Raw genomic sequence first — 26,764 nt, forward strand, 5'->3', positions numbered from 1 at the left:
AAGCCAACAATCGGAATCTCACCTACACTCTGCTCATCTCCCTCTTGCTCTCTTTCCTCTGCTCTTTGCTATTCATTGGCTGCCCTCAAACAGTGACCTGCTGTTTACGACAAACTGCCTTTGGCATTATCTTCTCCATGGCTGTTTCTTGTGTTTTGGCAAAAACTGTCACTGTGGTCCTGGCTTTCATGGCCACCAAGCCAGGATCGAGGATGAGGAAATGGGTGGGGAAAAGTCTGGCCAATTCTGTTGTATTTAGCTGCTCCATTATTGAAGCTATAATTTGTGTTGTGTGGCTATGCACTGCTCCTCCATTCCCACATTTGGACACGTATTCTCTCATGGAAGAAATCATAGTGGAATGCAGTGAAGGATCAGTCACAATGTTTTATTGTGTTCTGGGATACTTGGGATTTCTTGCCATTGTTAGCTTCGCAGTCGCTTTTCAGGCCAGAAAGTTGCCAGATAGCTTCAATGAAGCCAAGTTCATCACTTTCAGCATGCTGGTATTTTGCAGTGTTTGGTTGTCCTTTGTTCCTTCTTACCTGAGCACAAAGGGGAAATACATGGTGGCTGTGGAGATCTTCTCCATCTTGGCCTCCAGTGCTGGGTTACTGGGTTGTATCTTTGCCCCCAAATGCTACATAATTATCCTCAGGCCTTCGTTGAACAGCAGAGAGCAGCTTATACGTAGAAATACCTAGGAATTAAATTGTTTTGCTTTTTATGTATTATTCCATTGAAATGACTATTCAAAAGTACCCCTGAAAACATGTTAAATAACTTGGCCTTTTCAAGAAACATGCTTCTGCAATCCTCAATATTCGATAGTTTTCTCCCTTATTTAGTATGATATTCCAAATCTGCCTACTCCCCTTAAATGGAAGAGTAGGGTATACATTTTTCTCTGAGGGTCATGTTCTCTCTTGTCCATAGGTTTGAATGTAGAGGTTTGTGGCATATATTGCATGTTCAGATACAGTAAGGATTCCTATCATTGCCTTCCAGTGTTTTTACTGAATACATAGGACTACATTATTGAATCAAAACAGGCCAGAACTTTATTGGTTACTTGTGTAAGTTATTTTGACTCAGGCATTGGTTGATTATCTACATAGCACGTCTGCTAACTGCTTCTCAGGGGGGTCACTTCTGGGACAGAATTGCCCTAAGAATTATATCAAATAGTAGCAGCCCACTGAAACCACTGTTTTGGGGCTTATGGACAAAACACTTTTCCTCAGATTCTTTTAATGAAAAAACCCAATTCCTGGAAGGGGAAGGCACAACCATAGAATTCTTCCCAATGCCTAACCATTGAAGTTGTGGTGAAAGCTGTGAAGGAGTCAAAAACCACAAGAATGGCCAATTTGTCTGGAGATAAAATTCCTTCCTGGTTCTTGGGAAGGTCAAGAAGCAAACAACAAAGCATCACACCAGGATACTACAAAATTTTAGGACAGGGAGGTTGGAGACAAAATGAATCCATAAGTTGCTTACAAACAATAAATAACAATAACAGACCATCATAAAACATCATAAAACCATCCAAAACCAGATTACAATATTTTCCTTAAATTGACTTTTTTAAAAAAAAATCCTTCCATTTTCCACCAACGAGTGATGTCTTACAAAGTGCAATACTTGTGGGAGATAACTTTGAACACTTTCATTATTACAAATTGCTAAATGTCATCATTCACCTTGCCAATTCCCACATGGATTTTTGTGAAATCAAAAGCACTATAATTAACGGTCTGAAAGCTAATATTAAGTGTCTGTGAGTTTTCCTTTATCAATTTTTTTATAGCCTTTGAAAAGGTTTGTGGTGTATAATAGATTGAACCCGGGCATTCTGCATAACAAAGTATCTCACAATGATTGTGGTATTTCTTTTGCCTCTTCTCATATTGTTACTGCATGTACCTCAAACTGAGTGTGAGCCACATGCTGCTATGTGCGCTGTGGTAGATCATTTCCAGCTCCCATATCAATATTATGAGATAGGTGAGCTAATCATTGGAGCAATTGTTACTCAGTATGGCTGCATATTTGGAGAAATATCGTTTAGTGAACACCCCACAACAAAATTTCTAGATGAACTGAAAGAATTTGCGTAAGGATGTTTTCCCCCTCTGCATGTGTTGTGTCAGATCATAAGTACTAAGGAAAAGGTAATGGAAGGGAATGCAGACGATACAACGGTGGTTGGTTTAATCACAGCTGGAGAGGGGGAGGCAGCCTATAGGAAGGAAATTGAGCAGTTGGGGGAGTGGTGCAGGAAAAACAACTTACTCCTTAACTTAAAGAAAACAAAAGAGTTTATTGTGGCCTTTAGGAAATGTAAATTGAATATTCAGCCACTTATTATTGAGGGGAAGTGCGTGGAACAGGTCTCGGTGTTTCGATTTCTGGGAATGGAGTTGTGAGATAACCTATCCTTGGGAGAAAACAGCAAAGATCTGATGAAGAGAGCACAGCAGAGGTTATTTTTTCTGAGAATCCTCCGAGAAAAAAATCTCTCAAAGGACCTGTTGATGGCATTTACCATTGTACTTTGGAGAGTGTATTAACTTATAGTCTCTCTGTGTGATTTGGGAGCTGCATGGCCGGGGGGGGGGGGGGAATGCTGTCCAGGGTTGTAAAGACTGCAGAGAGAATAATTGGGTGTACTCTTCCCACCTTAGATCAAATCTATGCTGTCAGGTGCCATAAGAAAGCTACAGAGATAGCGCAGGATAGTGCGCACCCCAGAAATGATCTCATTCAGCTTCTGCCTTCTGGAAGAAGGCATAGGGTTATAAAGACCAGGATTAGCCGCCTGAGAATCAGTTTCTACGCAAATGCAATTCTGGTTCCAAATGCAGCATAAGGAGTCTCTATAGTATATTGTATTTTAAAATTGGGTTTCAGAGTTTTTAGGGGTTTTTGACTGTCTTATGCAGATTTTCAATTTTATTCTATATGGGACAATGACAATAAAGATATTGTATTGTATTGTATTGTATTGTATTGTATTGTATTGTATTGTTTCGTTTCGTTTCGTATCGTATCGTATCGTATCGTATCGTATCGTATCGTATCGTGGTGGTTGTAGACTAGGGATGGGGAGTGAATTTGTGGCCCTCCAGACTACAATTCCCATAGTCCCTGATGATTGACAATCTGTCTGGAGCTGATGGGAGTTTGAGTCGATCCACATCTAGAGAACCATAAGTTCCTTCCCCCTGTTGTAAACACATATGTAGGTCCAAAGCAAATTCATAATTACTTTTGAGTAACTTGTACAAATTTAATTCTTAGGAAGGCATGAAGAACAGTATGATATAATGCTATAATCTTAGGAAACTGTATAAAAGCCTAGTACGTTCCAATCGAAACAACTTCCTACCATCTAATCAAAACAACTTCCTACCATCAAAAACAATTGGCCTTATACTTGCAGCTTATTCAGCTTAAATGTCACTGATCGAACTTTGGATTTATGAATGCTTTGCTATTCAACTTTTAAGATCTAAACTTTGTAACAAAACATCCTTAAGCACTATTTCTTGTCTTAGGTTAATATCTACTTTTGATATTTATGTCTTATTTATTTATCAGTCAAAGTGAACGAAGAAGTCAAAGATTTCCCTACTCATAACTAACATTGAAGAAGTTACAGGCAATGAGCCTAGGACTCCCTAGATGTATATAGTCTTTCTTCTATGTATTACACTTTGTATTTGCTTGTTATTTTGGTTTGGCTTGGTTTGGCATGTTGTTGTTTTTCGTTTCTCCTCATCATGCTGATTCTATCTTCCACATGTCACTTTGTCACATCATAGAATCTATTTTAGAGCTGGAAGGGCAATGTAGGAATCTTTTGCCCAACATGAGGCTCAAACCCTTGACCCTGAGATAAAGAGTCTCATGCTCTACCTGACTGAGCTATCCTATTATTTCAGGTAATTTATCCCTTACTTTTTTCTCCCTCCTCTCAGTCTTTCCATACTTTCCAATCCAGCTGTATTATTATTTTTTGTATCTTCCCTTCAAGTTCATTTCTTTCTATCTCTATTTTATTCCACGCAACACCCAAGATTTCTCCACATTATTTTTCTCAACCAAAGAAACATACTGCATAAAGCTCATATCTATTCAATTATATGGGTCACATTTTAAATGACATTTATTTATTTATATTGATTGATTTAAAAATGTTCTTTAATAGTAATTTCAGCTGTATCTCTGATTTTGCTGTTCAAAGAGATCCATTGCTATTGGAGGTGGATTTAGGTTAGTACTACTGGATCCACCACAATGGGCACCAAGCTTAGGGGGCATTGGAATGCATAACAACTAGGAATAGTGTATTGGTGACTGGCTGATAGATTTTACAGAAATTTGGGTTCAATGTGGCTTTCTTGAGCAGCACATTCACAGTTACCACAGTCTGTCCCACTGTCAAACATCTCTTACCATCAGAAAGTTCTTCGTAATGCTTAGTTGCAATCTCCTTTCTTTTAACTTGAAGCCATTGATTTTTGTCCTACCTTCCAGAGTAGGAGAAAACAAGCTTGTTCCATCTTCTATGTGACAGCTCTTTAGATATTGAAGGATGGCTATCATATCTCCTCTCAGTCTCCTCTTATCCAGAGCTTTCATCCATCCTGCATTTTTCAGCAATTGGTTTGGAGAAGCCTTACTGCCTCCAACCTTGGAGGCTGTGTATAGACATGACAAGTGGCCATTTTGATCACCTAATTCTCCATGAAGTTGTTTAATCCACTTTTAGAGCCATTCAAGTTACTGGCTATCATTGCCTTCTGTTGCTTGAAACCATGCAGGGTGTGGGCTGGGCTGGGGCCTGCTCTTGTGCTTGAGTCCCACTTGTGAGTTTCCCTCAGGCATCTGGTAGTCCACTGTGGGAACAGGATGGTGGACTAGAAGGGCCATTGGCCTGACCCAGCAGGCTAATTTTATATTATCTTATGAATATGGGCAGTTCTCTGAATTAACTGTTGTGTAAAGAGGTCAAGGACACTTCAAGGAATAAGAAGAATGGTCCTCTTGTGGATTACAAATTGCTTAAGTTACAGCGAGCAAATAGTAGGAATAAATTGAGAGTTCACCAAATAGACAGAAGTAAAAAAAATGGTGCCCCCCCACAGATGAGTATTGGGATCTGTGCGTTTTAACATAAATTATCTAACTCTTGATTAACGATCTAGAACTTTGGAACATACAACCTTAGGAGGTAGCAATGAACACAAACTTGGAAGCCTTTAAAAGAGAATTGGACATTTTTTGGAGGATAAGACTATCAATGGCTGCTAATCAAAATGGCTCTGCATTCATGGGCAGAGTGAGTAATGATTCTAAATATCAGTTGCTGGAAGCTACAAAAGGGAGAGTGCACTTCCAACTGAATCCTACTTGCTTGTTTCTTCCAGGCATGTGGTTGGCTACTGTCAGAACAGGATGCTGGATTACATGTCCCGTTGATTACATGTGCCTGCTATCCAGCAGGCTGTTCTTATGTTCTTTGCTCTTTAGCTAATAATTCATCCACTCAAATGACCTCAAAGTTGGGTTATGCTATCATAAAATTGCAATAGCAGTCCTTGAAATTATGGTCAGTATCCTAAAACTATCCAGCTGTCATAACAATCAGATAGGCTTATCTATTAAGTTAGATTAAAAATAAGAATACTTTATTCTATTGTTCAGCCACAAGCAATGTTTTGCACAATGCAATACACTGAGGAGACATCTTTGAAAACTTTGATTATAACAAATTATTAGTTGTCCTCATGCATATTGCCAAATCCCATGTGGATTTTCTCTGATCACAATCACAATAATTAGCAAACTCTGAAAGTAGATATTGAATACTCAGTGCTGGGATGTTGGGTGGCGTAGAGGCAGGGTGACAGCTGTCAGACTGATCTGTGTGAGATTGCCTTCCTCAGAAAGGGTCCAGAGCCACTGAACAGGCTGGACGTTTATTTTTGATTGATGCTGGGCATTCTGCAGGAATATGTGGCTCAAAATGACTGGGTTGTTTCTTTTGCCTCTGCTTCTCTTGTTTCCGCGACTCCCTCAGACTGACTGTGAGTCACATGCTGTTATGCATACCATGGTTGATTCCCCCCAGTTCCCACACCAATATTATCAGTCAGGGGACCTAACGATTGGATTTATTGTTACTCAGTATGGCTACTTATCTGATGAACTATCATTCAGGGTACATCCCACAAACGCGTTTCTGGAAGAACTAAAACTTATGTAAGGAGTATGTTCTCTCTGCGTACTTCATGCCAGGTCATAACTATTACTCCTTGAAAAAAATTGTTTTAAAAATATCCTTAATGAATTCTGGGTATGTTGTACACATATATCAAGAAGTAAGGCTTCGCACCTGCTTGAAAAAATAATATGCATATTAGAAAAAATAATATGCATATTAATAAACATTTATTAATGTTATGTACTGAGTTGAATATGATCCAAAATGCATCAGATTGATTGGTCCTAGAACAATAGGATCCAAAATGCAGCAGTCTGATTGGTCCTAGAACAATAGGATTCAGAATGCAGCAGTCTGATTGGTCCTAGAACAATGCAGCAGTATGATTGTTCCGCAGGAGACACCCAATCCAGCTCCAGGTGGAAGTGAATCCACAACCTGATTGGCCTACAGGAGAATCCCGGAATTAGTCAATCACGTGCAGCCCATTGTGTAAATAATGTATATAAAGCAGATATGGTGGAGGAACTTCCATTCCTCCTCACCACTATGAGCTGAATAAAGAGCATGAAATCCACTCTCGACTCCGAGTATATTTCAATTAATAAAAAGGGAAAATGGACCCATAGATATTATACCAGTGATCAATCAATTGCAAAGTTTTCCAACACCTGGCTATTACCGCGCTAGCTGCTGTTAGTAAATTTGTTATTAAATCCTAACTTACGAAGCAGGCAAGATTCTTTCGTAATATTCCTTCAAATTAGATTTAATCTAACAAATGTTTGAGAAACTGATGGTTGATGAAGAGCTATATATTCGCCTTAATTAACTCTTTCTTCAGTTCAAGGACAAAGAGCTACCAGCGTATCTTGTCCTTGGCATTTGCTGTCAAGGAGATAAACGAGAACCCTGAACTTCTACCAAATGTCAGCCTCGGCTTTCACATTTATGACAGTTATACAAATGCAAGGATGACTCATCAGAACACCCTGAAACTTCTTTCCAGTCATAAAACTGTAGTCCCCAACTTCAAATGCAATAAGCAGAAGAATCTGATGGCCGTCATTGGAGGACTCGACTCTGAAATCTCCCTTTACATGGCTACTCTTTTAGGCATCTACAAGATTCCACAGGTAAAATATTGGGATTGACTATGCAGTTTTCCCACATGGAAACCCAGCCAGATGTGTGGGATATAAATAATAACTATTATTATTATTATTATTATTATTATTATTATTATTATTATTATTTGAGATAATATTTACCTTTCTACTATTGGCCTTTTCAGTTTCTCTTTTGTTCTTTTTGGAAAGAAAGTGTCAGTCAGCAAACAATGAATGTGTAGTTAACACAACTGTGTAATTGGCCCCCTATTCATGCAAGAGGAAAAGTGAACAATTAATCCCATTCTTTATGGGAAGGCACAAGTGGTAACCCTCCCTCCCTCCCCAAAACAACTACAAATGGAATTGCCACCACTCAAGGGTATGTCCTGCAGCTGGGCCAGAGCATCTCCCACTGGCAATTGTGACACCTCATTTCAGTGTCTCTGGCATAGAATGGGTAGTCAGAGATAGAATAAGAAACCTAGCAACTGACTAAATGATCTAATTAATGAAGTCTTCCTTGTTCATTTAAATAAAATATACAATAAAATACTAGCAAGCAAAGAAATGGGATCCTCATAACAGAGGGTCCTAGTTTCTATTCAAATGCGATTTTGGTTTTAAACACAGTGTAAGGTAGTCTCTATGGGAGTATATTGTATTTAATTATGGGGTATCAGAGTTTTTAGGGGGCTAACCAGGCTGGGATAGCTGGGATAGCTGGGATAGCAGGCTTGCTGGTTTTTGAATGTCTGATATAGATTTTTTTCAATTTCGTTGTTCTGTATGAGACAATGTCAATAAAGATTATTGTATCGTATCGAATGATGGTCAGTGGCAAGTCCCTGCTATATAGTTTGAAGGCATTTGTTTTCTCCATTTTGACTTTTCAGGAGTATCTTATGTCACCCCTCACTCTCCCAATTATCTCCTGAAAAAAAGACTTTCCTGACATTTTACTGAAATTTACATATATTTTTACTTAGATTGCCTATTGTGTAATTGCTCCTGTGACTGATGTTAAAACCCATCTCCCTTCATTCTACCGGATGGTGCCCAATGAAGAATATCAGTATGAAGGGATAGCTCAGCTTCTTCTGCATTTCCAATGGACGTGGGTTGGGATCCTCACAATGGATGATGATAATGGAGACAAGTTTTTCCAGACCTTGATTCCAATGCTTTTGAACCATGGAATCTGTATAGCCCTCAAGGGGAAAATTCCAGCCACCTCTCAAGCAGCAGATAAACTTACTTCCTTTGATTCCTTCTTGGAAGAAGCTATTTATCTATCGAATGCCAGTGTTCAAGTGTTGGTTGTAAATGCAGAAACTATTACTATCTCTTTTTTGTTAATTAAAATATATGCATATGCAGCACTGGAGGATATCCTACCATTAGCTGTAGGGAAAGTATGGATCATGACAGCCCAATGGGATTTCTCAGCAGACACAACACAGACGGATATGGATATGCAAGTCTTTGATGGTGCCTTCACTTTTGCAATACACTTAAATGAAGTGCCGGGGTTCAGAAAATTCCTGCAGACTGTTCGTCCTAAATCAAAAAATGAAGATGGGTTTATTTTGCTCTTCTGGGAAAAGGCATTCAACTGCTTATATTCTGATTCTATGGATGGCATGGAAAACAATAATAATGCCTGTAGTGGTGAAGAGAATTTGGAGAGCCTCCCTGGGACACTCTTTGAGATGAGTATGACTGGCCAAAGCTACACCATCTACAATGCAGTTCATGCCATAGGACATAGTTTACATAAGATGTACTCAGCCAGGCAGAAACACAGAGCCGTGCCAAACAGAGGTAGAGTGAGTCCAGCAAAAGTACAACCTTGGCAGGTAGTGTTTCTCGTCCAAAGTTAATTTCTTTAAAAGCTGTATGCATATATCTGCTAACAATGTCCTGTGTTCCTTGAATACTTTGCCCACTCACGTGACTTCTTTTCTCCTTGTAATTTTTTATTAATAATACAAAAGGTTGATAGAATTCCAGAGTTAAAAGAGAACAGGAAAAAACTGCTGGTTTATTTATTTGGAACAAACAAACTTTTCTACCCTATTATAGAGACACATAATTATTCTATTATATAATCCATATTAGGGCCACATATTCATTAGGCCAACTAAAATGTTGCAAAACATGATCACCTAATAAAGTATTAGCCAACTACGGATTTGGAGCATTGGTTTTTCTTTTTATAATAGTCCCACACAAGTATCTTTCTTTTTTTTTGTTGTTTTTTTTGACTTTACGTATAATGATTTGGTGTTGTTAAGTATAATATTTTACTGCTTAAATAGACTGGATGTGATTAATTCTACAAGTGCCAATTATATGCACAAATTGAATAATTTTGCAAAAAGAAACAGTTATTTCACTATTTCCTCTCCATTTACATCAGAAGACAAGGAAGGCACATATACTTCCCTATATCCGTGTGTCTTATGGAGCAAATGTGTGGTCGATCCCTGGCTCCCTTTCTGGCCCCGTCCCTTGCCCAGGCCTCCATTGTTGAATGTTCTGCAGACAGAGGCTGTTTGTTTCCCCAGCGACATGTGATTGGCTGATTAGATTATATGTCTGGAAACTGTAGAAACAACTCCTTTTCCTTTCCTAAAGAAGCTGCAAAACTGTGAGTTTAACCCTATAAAAACAGGATTTTTTCCCCTTTGCAAAGTAAGCTCAACAACTTTGAGCTGATCCTGAAAAAACTGGGGTTTTCCCCCTTTCCTCCTCTAAAAACTAGGTGCATTTTATGTTCAGGTGCATCTTATGGAGCGAAAAATACAGTATTTCTTGTATGACTGTTGTCCAGAAGAGTTGGGTTTGGGGGCATTCCCACCACATGTGGAGGTGTATGCCTGTGGAAGTGTAGCCTCTTAGGTGGAAGAAGATTGGAAGAAATTTAAAGATTATCTACAGAAATATTGTAAAATTAAGGAATGTTAGAAAGGTGTTGGAATGAAGTTACATGGCTTTAGCAGAAATGTTATAAAGAATTAAGTATAATAGATTGTAACTGAATTAAAGGAAAAAATAATGTTAGAATTTATTAAGTTAAATGATAGGACAGAAGTTTGAGGAAGATGGAAAGGATTTGCTGAAACAATTAATCGAAGTGGAATACAAAAAAAGGGAGGTGTGAGGAGGTCGCTGAAACAAGTAAAAGAAAGTTAATAACATTGAAAGTATAGGTTGTGTTTCTTTTTTCTTTTTTCAAATTGTTTTTGTTTTATTTTTGTCATGTATATGTAATATTTTTGTATATGTAATATTTTTGTTTTTGTATTGTATTGTATGGGTTTGTTATGTTTAACTCTTTTTCTTTTTCCTTTCTGTAACTTTCAAAACTTTAATAAATATTATTCAAGGAAGTGTAGCCTCTTCAGCATTTTTGTGAGGTTCCTGGGTGTATCAGGGCCAGTTTCTGTGGTGTTCGGTACCATCTTTAAGTGAGTTTCATAGTGAGGTCTTTTCTTTTCACTGATAAGGGAGGTTTAGACCACATTCTAGTCTACTGAGTGGCATTAATTTCATAGCCTATGCCATCTCCCTGTTGTTTTTTTTATTGTGTTGTAATCATATAAATTCTTTAATGAGATTAATTAAATAAACAGGGGTTTGTGTATATAACAGGTCTCCTACATGGGCACCGCCATTACACTTCTTAAAAGGGTTTTGAAAATATTGATAATAAATGAACTGAAAATTAAAAATTAAAATAAAATATGTGTGGGGGGGTTGTGCCTGTCTGCACATCTCCGCTGGCAGGGGGGAGGTCCTATGCCGCATTTGTCTTTCCCCAGTGTGGTCCCCAGAATGTGGTTCCTCACTGGGCCCCAGTCTGCTCTTTTGCACCAGTTACCAAGGATATTGGCTTGGTGTCAGGCCTGGGCTAGGCTGCACATTTCCTCACAGCCTCCCTGACTTTCTTGGTCCCCTCCTGCCATTCTCACTTGGCAGTGGTGTTGGTGATGGCAGCAGCAGTAAGTTGGAGGCCTCCAGTCCAGGAATTTCATTGGGGCTCTCTTGGTCCCGGTGGGATCAAGATTGTCGGGGTATGGGTGTGTGAGGCTCTGCGCTGCCTCTTCACTTGTCATTTTGGGCTCCCTGGGCTCCCTTTTCATTGCTGTGATGGTGAAGGTGGTGTGGGGACCAGACAAGCAGCTTGGTTGGTTCTGGTGGTCCTTAGGAGTTCAGTGCGGCTATGGCACTCACTATCTTGCCTCGCCAAAAGTCCCTCTTTTTAAAATTTTTGGCTTGCACTTTTTTTCATTCCAGCTTCACTCTTTCTTGCGAAGTATCTCCTTTAACAACAGTGCTGATGACAGAGTGTCATTTGATGAGAATGGTGAATTAATATCTGGATTTGATATTGTAAACTGGGTACTTTTTCCAAACAAATCGTTTTTACGACTGAAAGTAGGAGGGATGGATCCACAGGCTTTACCGGATCAGAAATTCACAGTGAATGAAGAGGCTATCACATGGCACAGAATATTTAACCAGGTGGGATCCAAATATAGAAATAAGATAAATCTTAAATTAGTAAGAGGCACAATAAAGAACCATGCCAGGTGATTCCATTCAGTAGGAGAGTCAGTCTACCTGTCTACTTATTCATATGTACATGGAAAATATAAGAGCAAGTGCTAAATGAGAAGAGTTCCAACAATGAGCCTAGATAATTCTTCTTACACTGATATATTATTATTCTCAGTAACATATATGGGGAACTAAATCATATAGCAGAGTGGTTGACTAAATGATTATTTTCTCTCTTATTAATTCAGTTACATACTGCCCATATATATTATCACCTCATTATTTAAAAAGTATAAAGGCCAATCCAAATTTCAAAACATTGTAATAAATAAATGTAAGTCAGTGCAAGAGAAGGTAAATGTAAAACTGCTGCCCTACTGTATTATCTTGACAAAATGAAAAAAAATGAACAAGGCATCAACTTCCAAGGGTCATTTTCCTAGTGAGCAGATTTTTTTGTATAATAAAGTCCTGGTGCGATATCATGGCCATTCTTAGTTCTATGTTAGGAGTTTTCTTAGACACAACCAAACATAATTAGGAACAGAATTTGATATCAAAAATGTAAGCTGGTTGTTTCTAGTGTCCTGTATCCTTGCTCTGTTCTTTTCACTGGTCCTGAATTACCATGGGACCTAATGTTCTCAACAGCAGCATTTTGTGTGTGTGTTTGTAAAGGTACATCAATTTATTTCTCTTCATTTTTAATGGATAGGTGCTGCCACTTGCCAGATGTAATGATCACTGTCATCCAGGCTACAGAAGAAAAAAGAAGGAGGGGGAGCCATTTTGTTGCTATGATTGCACTCCATGTCCGGATGGAAAGATTTCAGATCAGAATGGTAGAAGACATAGTGACCTAAATGATGGATTGCACATTGAATCCCCTTTTTCTGCTGTCAATCTAGTTCCCTAAAACAGAACGGGGGTGACAGTGGTCTAGTTCTGACATAGATCCGTAACATTTTATATCAAGTCCATATAATGTGTTTGGTATACTGCCAAATTTCATCACCATTGTCATGCTTTTCTCTTATTTCAAGTTGAATGATGCATGTGTTTTAGATGTACATTTTGATACAGAACATTCATATCACAGGTGTAGTTGAAATCTCTAGAAGATAGAGATTTCTTCTTCATCCATAGTGATTCACACCACCAGTGTAGTTATACATTGATTTCCCAATGTATACACCTCCCACATGTATTTTTGCAGAGTCTTGTTATTGTTTTACCTAAGAAATATCAAAATATTTTTATATAAGTGAAAATACAAGAAATGTCTACTCTGAGAGAGAGAGAGAGAGAGAGAGAGAGAGAGAGAGATATGAATGCTGAAATGATCTTGGTTGCTTAATCACAGCTGGATGTTCTGAGACCAAAAGAGCAATGGCACCAGTGTAGAGGAAGAAACTTTCAGAGAGTATTCCCATTTACTCTTATTTAATCAGACAGTTCTATGCTGAGTTTGTCATCTTTGATTATTGAGCGATTGATACAAAATTTGATACGGAACATTCATATCATGGGTGTAGTTGAAATCTCTGGAAGACAGAGATTTGTGCTTCAACCATAGTGTATTCACACCATCATTGTAATTATACATTGATTTCTACACCTCCCACATGTATGGTTGCAGAGTCTTGTTATTGCTTTGCCTAAGAAATATCAAAATATTTTTTATATAAGTGAAAATACAACAAGAAATGTCTACTCTGATAGTGTGTGTGTGTGTGTGTGTGTGTGTGTGTGTGTGTGTCAAAGATGAATGCTGAAATGATCTAGCTTGCTTAATCCCAGCTGGATGTTCTGAGAACAAAAGAGCAATGGTACCAATGTAAAGGAAGAAACTTTCAGAAAGTATTCCCATTTACTCTTATTTGATCAGACAGTTCTATGCTGAGTTTGTCATCTTTGATTATTGAGTGATTGATACAAACTTTGTCCCATTTTCAGATATGGACAACTGTTTCCAATGCCATGAAGGTCAATTCTCAAACCAGAACAAAGATAACTGCCTTCCTAAGACCCTTAACTTTCTCTCTTTCACGGAGCTCTTGGGGACTACTTTAGCCTTCTTTATTTTGTTTTCTTCTCTAATCACAGCTGCAGTGTTGGGGATTTTCATTAAGAACAAGGACACCCCAATCGTCAAAGCCAACAATCGGGAGATCACCTACTCTCTTCTCATCTCTCTACTGCTTTGCTTCCTGTGCTCCTTGCTATTCATTGGCCGACCTAACATAGTGACCTGCTATTTAAGACAAACAGCGTTTGGCATCATATTCTCAGTGGCTGTCTCCTGCATTTTAGCAAAAACCATTACTGTGGTTTTGGCTTTCATGGCCACCAAGCCAGGATCCAGGATGAGAAAATGGGTGGGGAAAAGATTGGCCAGTTCTGTTCTTCTTGGCTGCTCCACTATTCAAGCCATTATATGTACTGTTTGGTTATGTACTGCTCCTCCATTTCCACATTTTGATATGCATTCTCTGACTGAAGAAATCATACTGGAATGCAATGAAGGGTCTGTGACTCTGTTTTATTGTGTTCTGGGGTACTTAGGATTTCTGGCCACTGTCAGCTTCATTGTGGCTTTTCAGGCCAGAAAGTTGCCAGATAGTTTCAATGAAGCCAAGTTCATCACTTTCAGCATGTTGGTCTTTTGCAGTGTTTGGTTGTCTTTTGTTCCTTCTTATTTAAGCACAAAAGGAAAATACATGGTGGCTGTGGAGATCTTCTCCATTTTGTCCTCTAGTGCTGGGTTACTAGGTTGCATCTTTGCCCCCAAATGCTACATAATTATCTTGAGGCCTTCCTTGAACACAAAGGACCAGCTAATAAGGAGGAATATCTAGGAAATTAATTGCATAAAATGATATTAAATGGGGCCATTTTTTCAAACCAAATATATGTACTAACTTCTTCAACTTTTCAAGTCTTCTTCATTGAGTGCTTTTGTAAAAAATATCATGATAAAAATGTAACAGATTTACACATCTTGTTGTGTACAAACTGTGAATTACACTTTAAAATACTGGTTAATTGCCATTGGTTATGAATCTGACTCAGTTCATTAGCCCTTGTCTGTTGCAAACGATTGTCTGTAATTTGTGCAAAATGCTAAGTCAGCATTTTTGAGGGAGTGCTCCTCTAGGCTATACAGCAGGAGGTGGAAAAGTGATGAAGCATTAAAAGGCCAATATAATAATAATAATAATAATAATAATAATAATAATAATTTATTATTTATACCCCGCCCATCTGGCTGGGCCTCCCCAGCCACTCTGGGCGGCTTCCATAGAAAGCAAAAATACAATAAAATATCACACGTTAAAAACTTCCCTGAACAGGGCTGCCTTAAGAAATAATAATAATAATATGAGCAATATCAATTATTTATGATCATGAGAAGTTTACTGGCCAATATGTTAAAATAATACAGCAAGGAGCCATTTCCTCCAATTTGAAAAAATCCAGTACTAGGTATATTGAAGTGCTAGTTTCATAAACATAAAGTAAGAACTGTTGTTGGGGGCATGAACAGTGATGCTAAGTTGTATTTGTGTTTAGAAGAAATATGAGGGGAAAGTTGATTTACAGGCATGCTTATGTTTTGTGTTTCTTCATGTATGATAATACTGTATTTCCAAGGACAAATTCAAATTTTCACATAGTTATTACCATAAATAACAAATTCCCCAGATCTACCATGAATTTTCTGTTATAATCTGAAGTTGCAATAAAAATTCTGAATTAAATTAACGTTATTGATATCATCACCATCATCATCATTTTTCACACACAATTCTATCTTTCCACCTGTGATTTAATTTTATTGCCACCATATTGTTCCTTTCCCCATTGAATGAAAGGGTATGATATATTTTTATCTGAGGGTCAGGTTCCCTTTAGTATACACTCCTTGATGTAGATTTTCAGATGCACATACTGCTTTGGTGGAAGAAACACAAGTCTTCATCCTCTGGTTCGAGTAAAGTCTATCCAAGGCTATGTTTATTTAGACATGGCAATTGCATTGCAGAAGACCCACACCCCATCAGCCAAAATCTTTTAAGCTTATCAATGGGATGTTCTGCCTACATACAGAGCTAACAGCTACTTAAAGGGATGATAGCTTTTTCACAACCAGCTTAATAAGAAACCACAATAAGCTAACTTCAGAGGGAAAACACAAGAAAAACAAGTGGCCATTTTGATCACCTAATTCTCCATGAAGTTGTTTAATCCACTTTTAGAGCCATTCAAGTTACTGGCTATCATTGCCTTCTGTTGCTTGAAACCATGCAGGGTGTGGGCTGGGCTGGGGCCTGCTCTTGTGCTTGAGTCCCACTTGTGAGTTTGCCTCAGGCATCTGGTAGTCCACTGTGGGAACAGGATGCTGGACTAGAAGGGCCATTGGCCTGACCCAGCAGGCTAATTTTATATTATCTTATGAATATGGGCAGTTCTCTGAATTAACTGTTGTGTAAAGAGGTCAAGGACACTTCAAGGAATAAGAAGAATGGTCCTCTTGTGGATTACAAATTGCTTAAGTTACAGCGAGCAAATAGTAGGAATAAATTGAGAGTTCACCAAATAGACAGAAGTAAAAAAAATGGTGCCCCCCACAGATGAGTATTGGGATCTGTGCGTTTTAACATAAATTATCTAACTCTTGATTAACGATCTAGAACTTTGGAACATACAACCTTAGGAGGTAGCAATGAACACAAACTTGGAAGCCTTTAAAAGAGAATTGGACAATTTTTGGAGGATAAGACTATCAATGGCTGCTAATCAAAATGGCTATGCTCTGCATTCATGGGCAGAGTGAGTAATGATTCTAAATATCAGTTGCTGGAAGCTACAGAAAGGGAGAGTGCACTTCCAACTGAATCCTACTTGCTTGTTTCTTCCAGGCATGTGGTTGGCTACTGTCAGAACAGGATGCTGGATTACATGTGCCGTTGATTACATGTGCCTGCTATCCAGCAGGCTGTTCTTATGTTCTTTGCTCTTTAGCTAATAATTCATCCACTCAAATGACCTCAAAGTTGGGTTATGCTATCATAAAATTGCCATAACAGTCCTTGAAATAGAGTGGAATATTGCCCTAGAATGCAGAGTAATCCAGAAACTCCAGTAAAACATAAGTTATGGTCAGTATCCTAAAACTATCCAGCTGTCATAACAATCAGATAGGCTTATCTATTAAGTTAGATTAAAAATAAGAATACTTTATTCTATTGTTCAGCCACAAGCAATGTTTTGCACAATGCAATACACTGAGGAGACATCTTTGAAAACTTTGATTATCACAAATTATTAGTTGTCCTCAGGCATATTGCCAAATCCCATGTGGATTTTCTCTGATCACAATCACAATAATTAACAAACTCTGAAGGTAGATATTGAATACTCATTGCTGGGATGTTGGGTGGCGTAGAGGCAGGGTGACAGCTGTCAGACTGATCTGTGTGAGATTGCCTTCCTCAGAAAGGGTCCAGAGCCACTGAACAGGCTGGACGTTTATTTTTGATTGATGCTGGGCATTCTGCATGAATATGTGGCTCAAGATGACTGGGTTGTTTCTTTCGCCTCTGCTTCTCTTGTTTCTGCGACTCCCTCAGACTGACTGTGAGTCACATGCTGTTATGCATACCATGGTTGATTCCCCCCAGTTCCCACACCAATATTATCAGTCAGGGGACCTAACGATTGGATTTATTGTTACTCAGTATGGCTACTTATCTGATGAACTATCATTCAGGGTACATCCCACAAACGCGTTTCTGGAAGAACTAAAACTTATGTAAGGAGTATGTTTTCTCTGCATACTTCATGCCAGGTCATAACTATTACTCCTTGAAATTTTTTTTTAAAAAATGTCCTTAATGAATTCTGGGTATGTTGTACACATATATCAAGAAGTAAGGCTTCGCACCTGCTTGATTTACTCAACAAACCCCGGCTATCTCCTCCATGTTAACACACAGGGTTTCCCCTTCTCATCTCCCCTTTCCAGTTGCATTTCTGAAGCCACTTCTATCTTCTGTAATGTAGCCCTACTTTGCACTGATTCTCACCTTCATCTTCAAAACCAGGTTTGTGTGTGAGGGGAGGAGAAGCTGCTTTTCTCAGCTAAAGAAGTTTGAGTAAATGGAGGTGAAGTGAGGCTGAGAAAAAAAAGTGGTAGTTTTAAAACAAAATGTGGGAGGGGGGACACCGAGGGATTTTTAATAAATAAATAAATCAAACCAACCACTTTTAGCCAGGAGAAATAGCAGATATGAGTAGAACACAGAAGCTAAGACTGAAAAGCTGATGCAACAGAACTATCCCAATCTGCCTTTTCACTGCCCTCATATTTTGTTTAAACTGCCACTCCCCCCCTTGCATGTTGAACCCTGTTCAGTCTACTGAAACCTTTGCTTTCTTTTAAAATCACCAGATAATTATTCTTTGTTCCCTTCTCATTGCACTCAGACTTCTCTGTCTTTCATTCCTCAGCAGCTTTGTGTGTGAGAGATAACTAATGTGGACCTCCCATATATTCCATAGTACTCAAACCTATGTCTTTGGCAATTTTCCTCGCAGTTCGTGCCAACCCTGCTTTATTGAAACTTCTACCAGTGTCTGAACCATCGCTTTCCCACTTGCAGTGTTGCTCCCTTCTTGCTGCCTTGCCAGGGCCACTGCTGTTGTGCAACCTGCCTTCAGCTTTCTTTCCCTACCCCGCTCTGGTTTCATGAGAAGCCAGGATTCCTATGTGGCATTACAAATCTTCCATAGGGGCTGAACAATGGCATATGTGTGTGTGCGTATGTGTGTTTGGGGGCAGTTGAGTTTAATTTTTAGAAAATGTATAAGAGCATTGTAGTTTCTGATCAAAACTGACTGAGAATACAATCTTGTGTACCTTCTCGCGTGCATATTGGCATATTCTTCAGTTTATATACAACTAATATGATTTTGGATTTATTAATGCTTTCCCTTTGAAATCTTAAGATCTATGGTTCAGAGCAATAAATGTTTAATCACTACTATTGTGCATCTTAAGTCATGATATTTATTTATTTATTTATTTATTTATTATTCCTCCAATACTGCAAAGTCATATAAAGTGTGTGTGTGTGTGTGTGTAAATCAATCAATCTTTATTACGGTACAGAGACCCAACAAATCATTACAAATATATATATATATATATATATATATATATATATGAATGTGTTACCTAACAAGAAGGTTATTAAAACATTGGGGGGGAGTTGTTAGATAAATAATATGCATATTAATAAACATTTATTAATGTTATGTACTGAGTTGAATAGGATCCAAAATGCAGCAGTCTGATTGGTCCTAGAACAATAGGATTCAGAATGCAGCAGTCTGATTGGTCCTAGAACAATAGGATTCAGAATGCAGCAGTCTGATTGGTCCTAGAACAATAGGATTCAGAATGCAGCAGTCTGATTGGTCCTAGAACAATGCAGTAGTATGATTGGTCCGCAGGAGCCACCCAATCCAGCTCCAGGTGGAAGTGAATCCACAACCTGATTGGCCTACAGGAGAATCCTGGAATTAGCCAATCACGTGCAGCCCATTGTGTAAACAATGTATATAAAGCAGATATTGTGGGGGGACTTCCATTCCTCCTCACCACTATGAGCTGAATAAAGAGCACGAAATCCACTCTCAACTCTGAGTATATTTCAATTAATAAAAAGGGAAAACGGACCCATAGATATTATACCAGTGATCAATCAATTGCAAAGTTTTCCAACACCTGGCTATTACCGCGCTAGCTGCTGTTAGTAAATTTGTTATTAAATCCTAACTTACAAAGCAGGCAAGATTCTTTCCTAATATTCCTTCAAATTAGATGTAATCTAACAACTGATGGTTGATGAAGAGCTATATATCTGCCTTAATTAACTCTTTCTTCAGTTCAAGGACAAAGACCTACCAGCGTATCTTGTCCTTGGCATTTGCTGTCAAGGAGATAAACGAGAACCCTGAACTTCTACCAAATGTCAGCCTCGGCTTTCACATTTATGACAGTTATACAAATGCAAGGATGACTCATCAGAACACCCTGAAACTTCTTTCCAGTCATAAAACTGTAGTCCCCAACTTCAAATGCAATAAGCAGAAGAATCTGATGGCCGTCATTGGAGGACTCGACTCTGAAATCTCCCTTTACATGGCTACTCTTTTAGGCATCTACAAGATTCCACAGGTAAAATATTGGGATTGGCTATGCAGTTTTCCCACATGGAAACCCAGCCAGATGTGTGGGATATAAATAATAACTATTATTATTATTATTATTATTATTATTATTATTATTATTATTTGAGATAATATTTACCTTTCTACTATTGGCCTTTTCAGTTTCTCTTTTGTTCTTTTTGGAAAGAAAATGTCAGTCAGCAAACAATGAATGTGTAGTTAACACAACTGTGTAATTGGCCCCCTATTCATGCAAGAGGAAAAGTGAACAATTAATCCCATTCTTTATGGGAAGGCACAAGTGGTAACCCTCCCTCCCTCCCCAAAACAACTACAAATGGAATTGCCACCACTCAAGGGTATGTCCTGCAGCTGGGCCAGAGCATCTCCCACTGGCAATTGTGACACCTCATTTCAGTGTCTCTGGCATAGAATGGGTAGTCAGAGATAGAATAAGAAACCTAGCAACTGACTAAATGATCTAATTAATGAAGTCTTCCTTGTTCATTTAAATAAAATATACAATAAAATACTAGCAAGCAAAGAAATGGGATCCTCATAACAGGGGGTCCTGGTTGTGCGCAGGACCCAAGAGCTCACCTGATAGGGTTAAAATGGGGGGGGGGAAGCAAGAAATCCTGGCCATTCCCCAGGGATCACACCAGGGGATTTTAGCCAATAGCCAGTAAGTGGCGTGATCCCAGGGGCTTTAAAAACGGCAGTGTGATGCAAGGAGGGGCACTTGCTTCACACTGTTGAACACCTGCCCACCCTCCCTAGTTTAGGTAGAGTCGCTTGGCCTTGCTTTGGTTTGGGTCACCTGTTTTGGAACAGGGGCTGGGTAGGAATTTTTCCATTTGGCAGATTGGCTTTAGCCATTTGGTTTTCGCCTACCCCTTGGCAAATCGTCACAACTTGTAAGGTGGCGGTTAGGCATTGGCTCAGTTGGATTGTGGGGAGGGGAGGTGCGGCCATCACCTGCCCCTCCAGGAACTGGGTATTCCGTTAAAGGAATCGGGGGGTCCTGTATCTCGTCCAAAGTCCGCTTGAGGGGCTAGGGCCATGCCAGGACCACAGGAACCCCGGGGTGAGCTTAGGTTGGTCCTCATCAACATAGCTCCTTCTTTTGGTTTACCCCATTGGATGATCACCCTGAGAGGTGGAGTCAGTTATAGTGGGGAGTCAATGCCTGAGCCAATACCGCTCACGTGATTGTATTTCAATAAAGTTGTGGCCAAAATTTTGCCCAAAAACTTAAACTAATATAAGTGTCCGTGTGTATTTATTTTGGGGGTGGGTCTTGGGGCCTCGAAACACAAATGGTACAAGCGGTAAATTACAACTTGGTCATGAAAAAAACCATAAATGCCTTACTCCATGTGTGCCTACTCGACTGCTTTGAACGACAGAACTAACACTACTACAAGTGCCGCATAATACCCATGCTGCATTTGTAAGAACTTAACTATTTAGTGTGACAATACCTACACATAGGGTAGGTACCTACACGACTAAACAACAACAGCAAAAACATTCTTGTTTAGGCAAGCCTACCTAGATGCTTAGAAAGTTGAGGAAATTTTAATGTGTTCTAGTATTTTAACTTTTACATATTTTAAAGTAGGCTTGTAAATGGTCATTTGAGATTTTTTTTAAAAAAAGCCAAGCAACGTATAAATTTTGTGAAATAAATAAAAATTTTGTGAAATAAATAAAAAAAGGTGCCAAAGTGTAGCCAACCAAAATTGGGCAGGGATTGTTTATAAAGTGCATACAACATTCCTATGCAAAGTGGAAATGCACAATTAAAACATGTAAATGGGAACAGGCATAACACACTAGACAAATGGTTCCCTCCTCACTCAAAAGTTCGATCTACCCCCTCTACCCCTTAGCCCACTTTCATTCCCTAGATTCCCACAAAAGGATTCAGTCATTGGAGAACAGTGAAAGGAAAGAGCATCCTTCATGTTCTCTGAAGAGGGGACCTTTAGGTTTATAGCATTTGGTGGGAAGCTGTACACCATTGCTGGACAGCAACACTTCCAAGAATGCCTTGCAACATAATATGAGGTGATGTTTCTCTCAAGTCAAACCAGGATATGTGGGCAGGGGAAAGCTGAGTAACAAAGCTTGAACTTTTTTAAAGTTAACAACAACAACATAAAGTAGAAAGTGGAAACAATTTGGCCACTTTGTAAGGGTTGTAAAGACTGTGGGGAGAATAATTGGGTGCACTCTCCCTACCTTGGATCAAATCTATGCTTCCAGGTGTCATAAGAAAGCTGCAGAGATAGTGCAGGATAGTGTGCACCCTGGAAATGATCTCTTTCAGCTTTTGCCTTCTGGAAGAAGGTACAGGTTTATAAAGACTAGGATTAGCCACCTGAGAAACAGTTTCTATTCAAATGCGATTTTGGTTTTAAACACATGGGAGTATATTGTATTTAATTATGAGGTATCAGAGTTTTTAGGGGGCTAACCAGGCTGGGATAGCTGGGATAGCAGGCTTGTTGGTTTTTGAATGTCTGATGTAGATTTTTTTTCAGTTTCGTTGTTCTGTATGGGACAATGTCAATAAAGATTATTGTATCGTATCGAATGATGGTCAGTGGCAAGTCCCTGCTATATAGTCTGAAGACATTTGTTTTCTCCATTATGACTTCTCAGGAGTATCTTATGTCACCCCCCACTCACCCAATAATCTCCTGAAAAAAAGACTTTACTGAAATTTACATTTTATTTTTTTTACTTAGATTGCCTATTGTGTAATTGCTCCAGTGATTGATGTTAAAACCCATCTCCCTTCATTCTACCGGATGGTGCCCAATGAAGAATATCAGTATGAAGGGATAGCTCAGCTTCTTCTGCATTTTCAATGGACGTGGGTTGGGATCCTCACAATGGACGATGATAATGGAGACAAGTTTTTCCAGACCTTGATTCCAATGCTTTTGAAAAATGGAATCTGTATAGCCATCAAGGGGAAAATTCCAGCCACCTCTCAAGTGGCAGATACACTTACTTCCTTTGATTCCATCTTGCACGAAGCTATTTATCTATCGAATGCCAGTGTTCAAGTGTTGGTTGTAAATGCAGAAACTATTACTATCTCTTTTTTGTTAATTAAAATATATGCATATGCAGCACTGGAGGATATCCTACCACTAGCTGTAGGGAAAGTATGGATCATGACAGCCCAATGGGATTTCTCAGCAGACACAACACAGACGGATATGGATATGCAAGTCTTTGATGGTGCCTTCACTTTTGCAATACACTTAAATGAAGTGCCGGGGTTCAGAAAATTCCTGCAGACTGTTCGTCCTAAATCAAAAAATGAAGATGGGTTTATTTTGCTCTTCTGGGAAATGGCATTCAACTGCTTATATTCTGATTCTATGGATGGCATGGAAAACAATAATAATGCCTGTAGTGGTGAAGAGAATTTGGAGAGCCTCCCTGGGACACTCTTTGAGATGAGTATGACTGGCCAAAGCTACATCATCTACAATGCAGTTCATGCCATAGGACATAGTTTACATAAGATGTACTCAGCCAGGCAGAAACACAGAGCCGTGCCAAACAGAGGTAGAGTGAGTCCAGCAAAAGTACAACCTTGGCAGGTAGTGTTTCTCGTCCAAAGTTAATTTCTTTAAAAGCTGTATGCACATATCTGCTAACAATGTCCTGTGTTCCTTGAATACTTTGCCCACTCACGTGACTTCTTTTCTCCTTGTAATTTTTTATTAATAATACAAAAGGTTGATAGAATTCCAGAGTTAAAAGAGAACAGGAAAAAACTGCTGGTTTGTTTATTTGGAACAAACAAATTTTTCTACCCTATTATAGAGACACATAATTATTCTATTATATAATCCATATTAGGGCCACATATTCATTAGGCCAACTAAAATGTTGCAAAACGTGATCGCTTAATAAAACTATGGCCTACTATGGATTTGGAGCATTGGTTTTTCTTTTTATAATAGTCCTACCCAAGTATCTTTCTTTTTTGTTATTTTTATGATTTTACATATAATGATTTAGTGTCTCTAAGTATAATATTTTACTGCTTAAATATGCTGGATGTGATTAATTCTACAAGTGCCAATTATATGCACAAATTGAATAATTTTGCAAAAAGAAGCAGTTATCTCACTATTTCCTCTCCATTCACATCAGAAGACAAGGAAGGCAGGACAATGGCAACAGATGGACTGAAAAATCTCTAGTTAGAGAGAAGATTGAAAAGTCTTATTACATTTATGAAAAGGAAATTATTACTTTTTATTTTTTATGAAAATTTATTGACATAAGCACATAAAAAATGCAGTAAAAATGTTGAGTGCAGCAAATAAGAATATAGAAATTCAAAAATGAAATGAAAATACAGGGAGAAGAGGAAAACCAAAAGCAAATGAAAGTACAGTGCATACAACTATACATACGAGAAGTTAGGCAGTTGACTTCATTGTATTCATTTTCGTTTTAGAAACTCTGGCACTCTCATTCTTCCACAAAATTGTATTGGATTTTTAAGAATGCAGTCCCCCCATTTATTTATTTATTTATTTATTATTATTATTATTATTATTATTATTAATATACTGCCCTATACCTGGAGGTCTCAGGGTGGCTCACAGAAATGATCAACATAAACACCACAATATATATAATAAAAATAAAAATACCACCCCAATAAGACCTCCCCATGGTTCCCATTGTTCCTATTGGTGCACTGGTGGGCATTGTTATCTTGGAAGATGTTGAGTAGGGCACGTTCTGGGGTGACCCCCGGGTAGCTGTTTAGTCATTTTGCTTATTTCTTGTATGACTGTTGTCCAGAAGAGTTGGGTTTGGGAGCATTCCCACCACATGTGGAGGTTTATGCCTGTGGAAATGCAGCCTCTTCAGCATTTTGGTGAGGTTCCTGGGAGTATCAGACCAGTTTCTGTGGTGCTAGGTACCATTTGTAAGTGAGTTTTATAGTGAGTTCTTTTATTTTCACTGATATGGATTTAAAGGCAGGTTTAGACCACATTCTAGTCCATTGGGTGGGGTTAATTTCATAGCCTATGCCATCCTCCCATTGTTTTTTGTTATTGTGTTGTAATCATATAAATTCTTTAATGAGATTTTTCCCCAAAAAACTTTTTTAAAAGAATAAATGGGTAATAATAATAATAATAATAATAATAATAATAATAATAATAATTTATTCATACCCCACCCAACTGGAGTTAGAAATGAATAAGAAGTCATTAAAATATGGATGAAAAAATAGTGATAATGGTATTAATTAAATAAAACGGGGCTTGTGTATATAACTAAAAAAGAAAAAAAGAAAGCAAGGAAGGGGGGAAGGGAACAAGAAAAAGTGGCAGGTTTACTTCTGCTGTGGAGCCCCCGGGGCTTGGTGTTGGGTCCCTAAATCAGGGCTGAGACGACAGTTCCAGGAAATGGCCTCCAATGGTTCAGGCCTCCTACAGGGGCACTGCCATTACAGTTCTTCAAAGGGTTTTGAAAATATTGATAATAAATGAACTGAAAATTAAAAATTAAAAAAAAAAAAGTTTTTGTGTGTGCCTGTCTGCACTTCTCCGCTGGCGGAGTGTGGTTCCTCAATGGGTGGTCTCCAGAGTGTGGTTCCTCAATGGGCTCCAGTCTGCTCTTTTGCGCCAGGTGCCAGGGATATTGGCTTGGCATCATGCCTGGTCAAGCCCACACATTCCCTCGCAGCCTCCCTGACTTTCCTGGTCCCCTCCTCCCATTCTCACTAGGCGGTGGCAGTGGTATGTTGGTGTGCGACTGGGGGAGGCAACTTCACTATGTTATTCATCTAGCTTTGGAGGCCTCCAGTCCAGGAACTTCATTGGGGTGCTCTCAGTCCGGGGGGATCGAGATTGGTGGGGTGTGGGGGTGTGAGGCTTTGTGCTGTCTCTTCACTTGTCATTTTCAGCTCCCTGGGCTCCCTTTTGATTGCTGTGATGGTGATGGTGGGGACCAGAGAAGCAGCTTGGTTGGTTCTGGTGGTTCCTAGGAGTTCAGTGCGGCTATGGCACTCACTATCTTGCCTCGCCAAAAGTCCCTCTTTTTAAAATTTTTGACTTGCCCTTTTTTTCATTCCAGCTTCACTTGTTCTTGCGAAGTATCTCCTTTAACAACAGTGCTGGTGACAGAGTGTCATTTGATGAGAATGGTGAATTAGTATCTGGATTTGATATTGTAAACTGGGTACTTTTCCCAAACAAATCGTTTTTACGAGTGAAAGTAGGAGGGATGGATCCACAGGCTTTACCGGATCAGAAATTCACAGTGAATGAAGAGGCTATCACATGGCACAGAATATTTAACCAGGTGGGATCCAAATATAGAAATAAGATAAAACTTAAATTAGTAAGAGGCACAATAAAGAACCATGCCAGGTGATTCCATTCAGTAGGAGAGTCAATCTATCTGTCTACTTATTTATATGTACACAGCAAATGTAAGAGAAAGTGCTAAATGAGAAGAGTTCCAACAATGAGCCTTGATAAATCTTCCCACTTTGTTATATTATTATTCTCCGTAACATATATGGGGGACTAAATCATAGAGCAGAGTGATTGTTTCTAGT

The 26,764-nt window shown here is 38.8% G+C and overlaps 2 protein-coding genes across 5 annotated transcripts; both read left to right on the plus strand.

Annotated features, from left to right (window-relative positions):
- Positions 1-3,849: 3,849 nt before the first annotated feature.
- LOC307201941 (vomeronasal type-2 receptor 26-like) lies at positions 3,850-12,851 on the plus strand. Of its 4 annotated transcripts, none has more exons than XM_079951495.1 (4): positions 3,850-3,947; positions 7,077-7,368; positions 8,331-9,200; positions 12,623-12,851. In XM_079951495.1, the coding sequence occupies exons 1-4, from the start codon at positions 3,913-3,915 to the stop codon at positions 12,821-12,823; spliced, it is 1,398 nt and encodes a 465-aa protein (XP_079807621.1). In that variant the 5' UTR covers positions 3,850-3,912; the 3' UTR covers positions 12,824-12,851. The 4 variants fall into 4 exon arrangements, 3 of the variants coding, with proteins under 3 accessions (XP_079807621.1, XP_079807622.1, XP_079807620.1); XM_079951496.1 differs by lacking the exon at positions 3,850-3,947 and adding an exon at positions 6,047-6,095; XR_013832790.1 differs by lacking the exon at positions 8,331-9,200.
- A 4,722-nt stretch (positions 12,852-17,573) lies between these two features.
- On the plus strand, positions 17,574-26,577 carry LOC307201603 (extracellular calcium-sensing receptor-like; the record flags this gene model as incomplete). The annotated part of the gene is made up of 4 exons (XM_079950883.1): positions 17,574-17,722; positions 19,861-20,152; positions 22,902-23,741; positions 26,278-26,577. The coding sequence occupies 4 exons, from the start codon at positions 17,574-17,576 to the stop codon at positions 26,575-26,577; spliced, it is 1,581 nt and encodes a 526-aa protein (XP_079807009.1).
- Between the last annotated feature and the right edge of the window lie 187 nt (positions 26,578-26,764).

This window comes from Podarcis cretensis (genome assembly GCF_951804945.1).
Source record: "Podarcis cretensis genome assembly, chromosome: 13".
Taxonomy (NCBI): Eukaryota; Metazoa; Chordata; class Lepidosauria; order Squamata; family Lacertidae; genus Podarcis; species Podarcis cretensis.

What these genes read in the sequence shown, in the direction of transcription:
- LOC307201941 (XM_079951494.1), top strand. Translation starts at nt 7,036, where the DNA reads ATGAAGAGCTATATATTCGCCTTAATTAACTCTTTCTTCAGTTCAAGG. An exon ending in GCATCTACAAGATTCCACAG is followed by an intron (nt 7,369 to 8,330) that starts GTAAAATATTGG and finishes ATTTTTACTTAG; the next exon opens with ATTGCCTATTGTGTAATTGC. An exon ending in CAAAAGTACAACCTTGGCAG is followed by an intron (nt 9,201 to 12,622) that starts GTAGTGTTTCTC and finishes TTTAATGGATAG; the next exon opens with GTGCTGCCACTTGCCAGATG.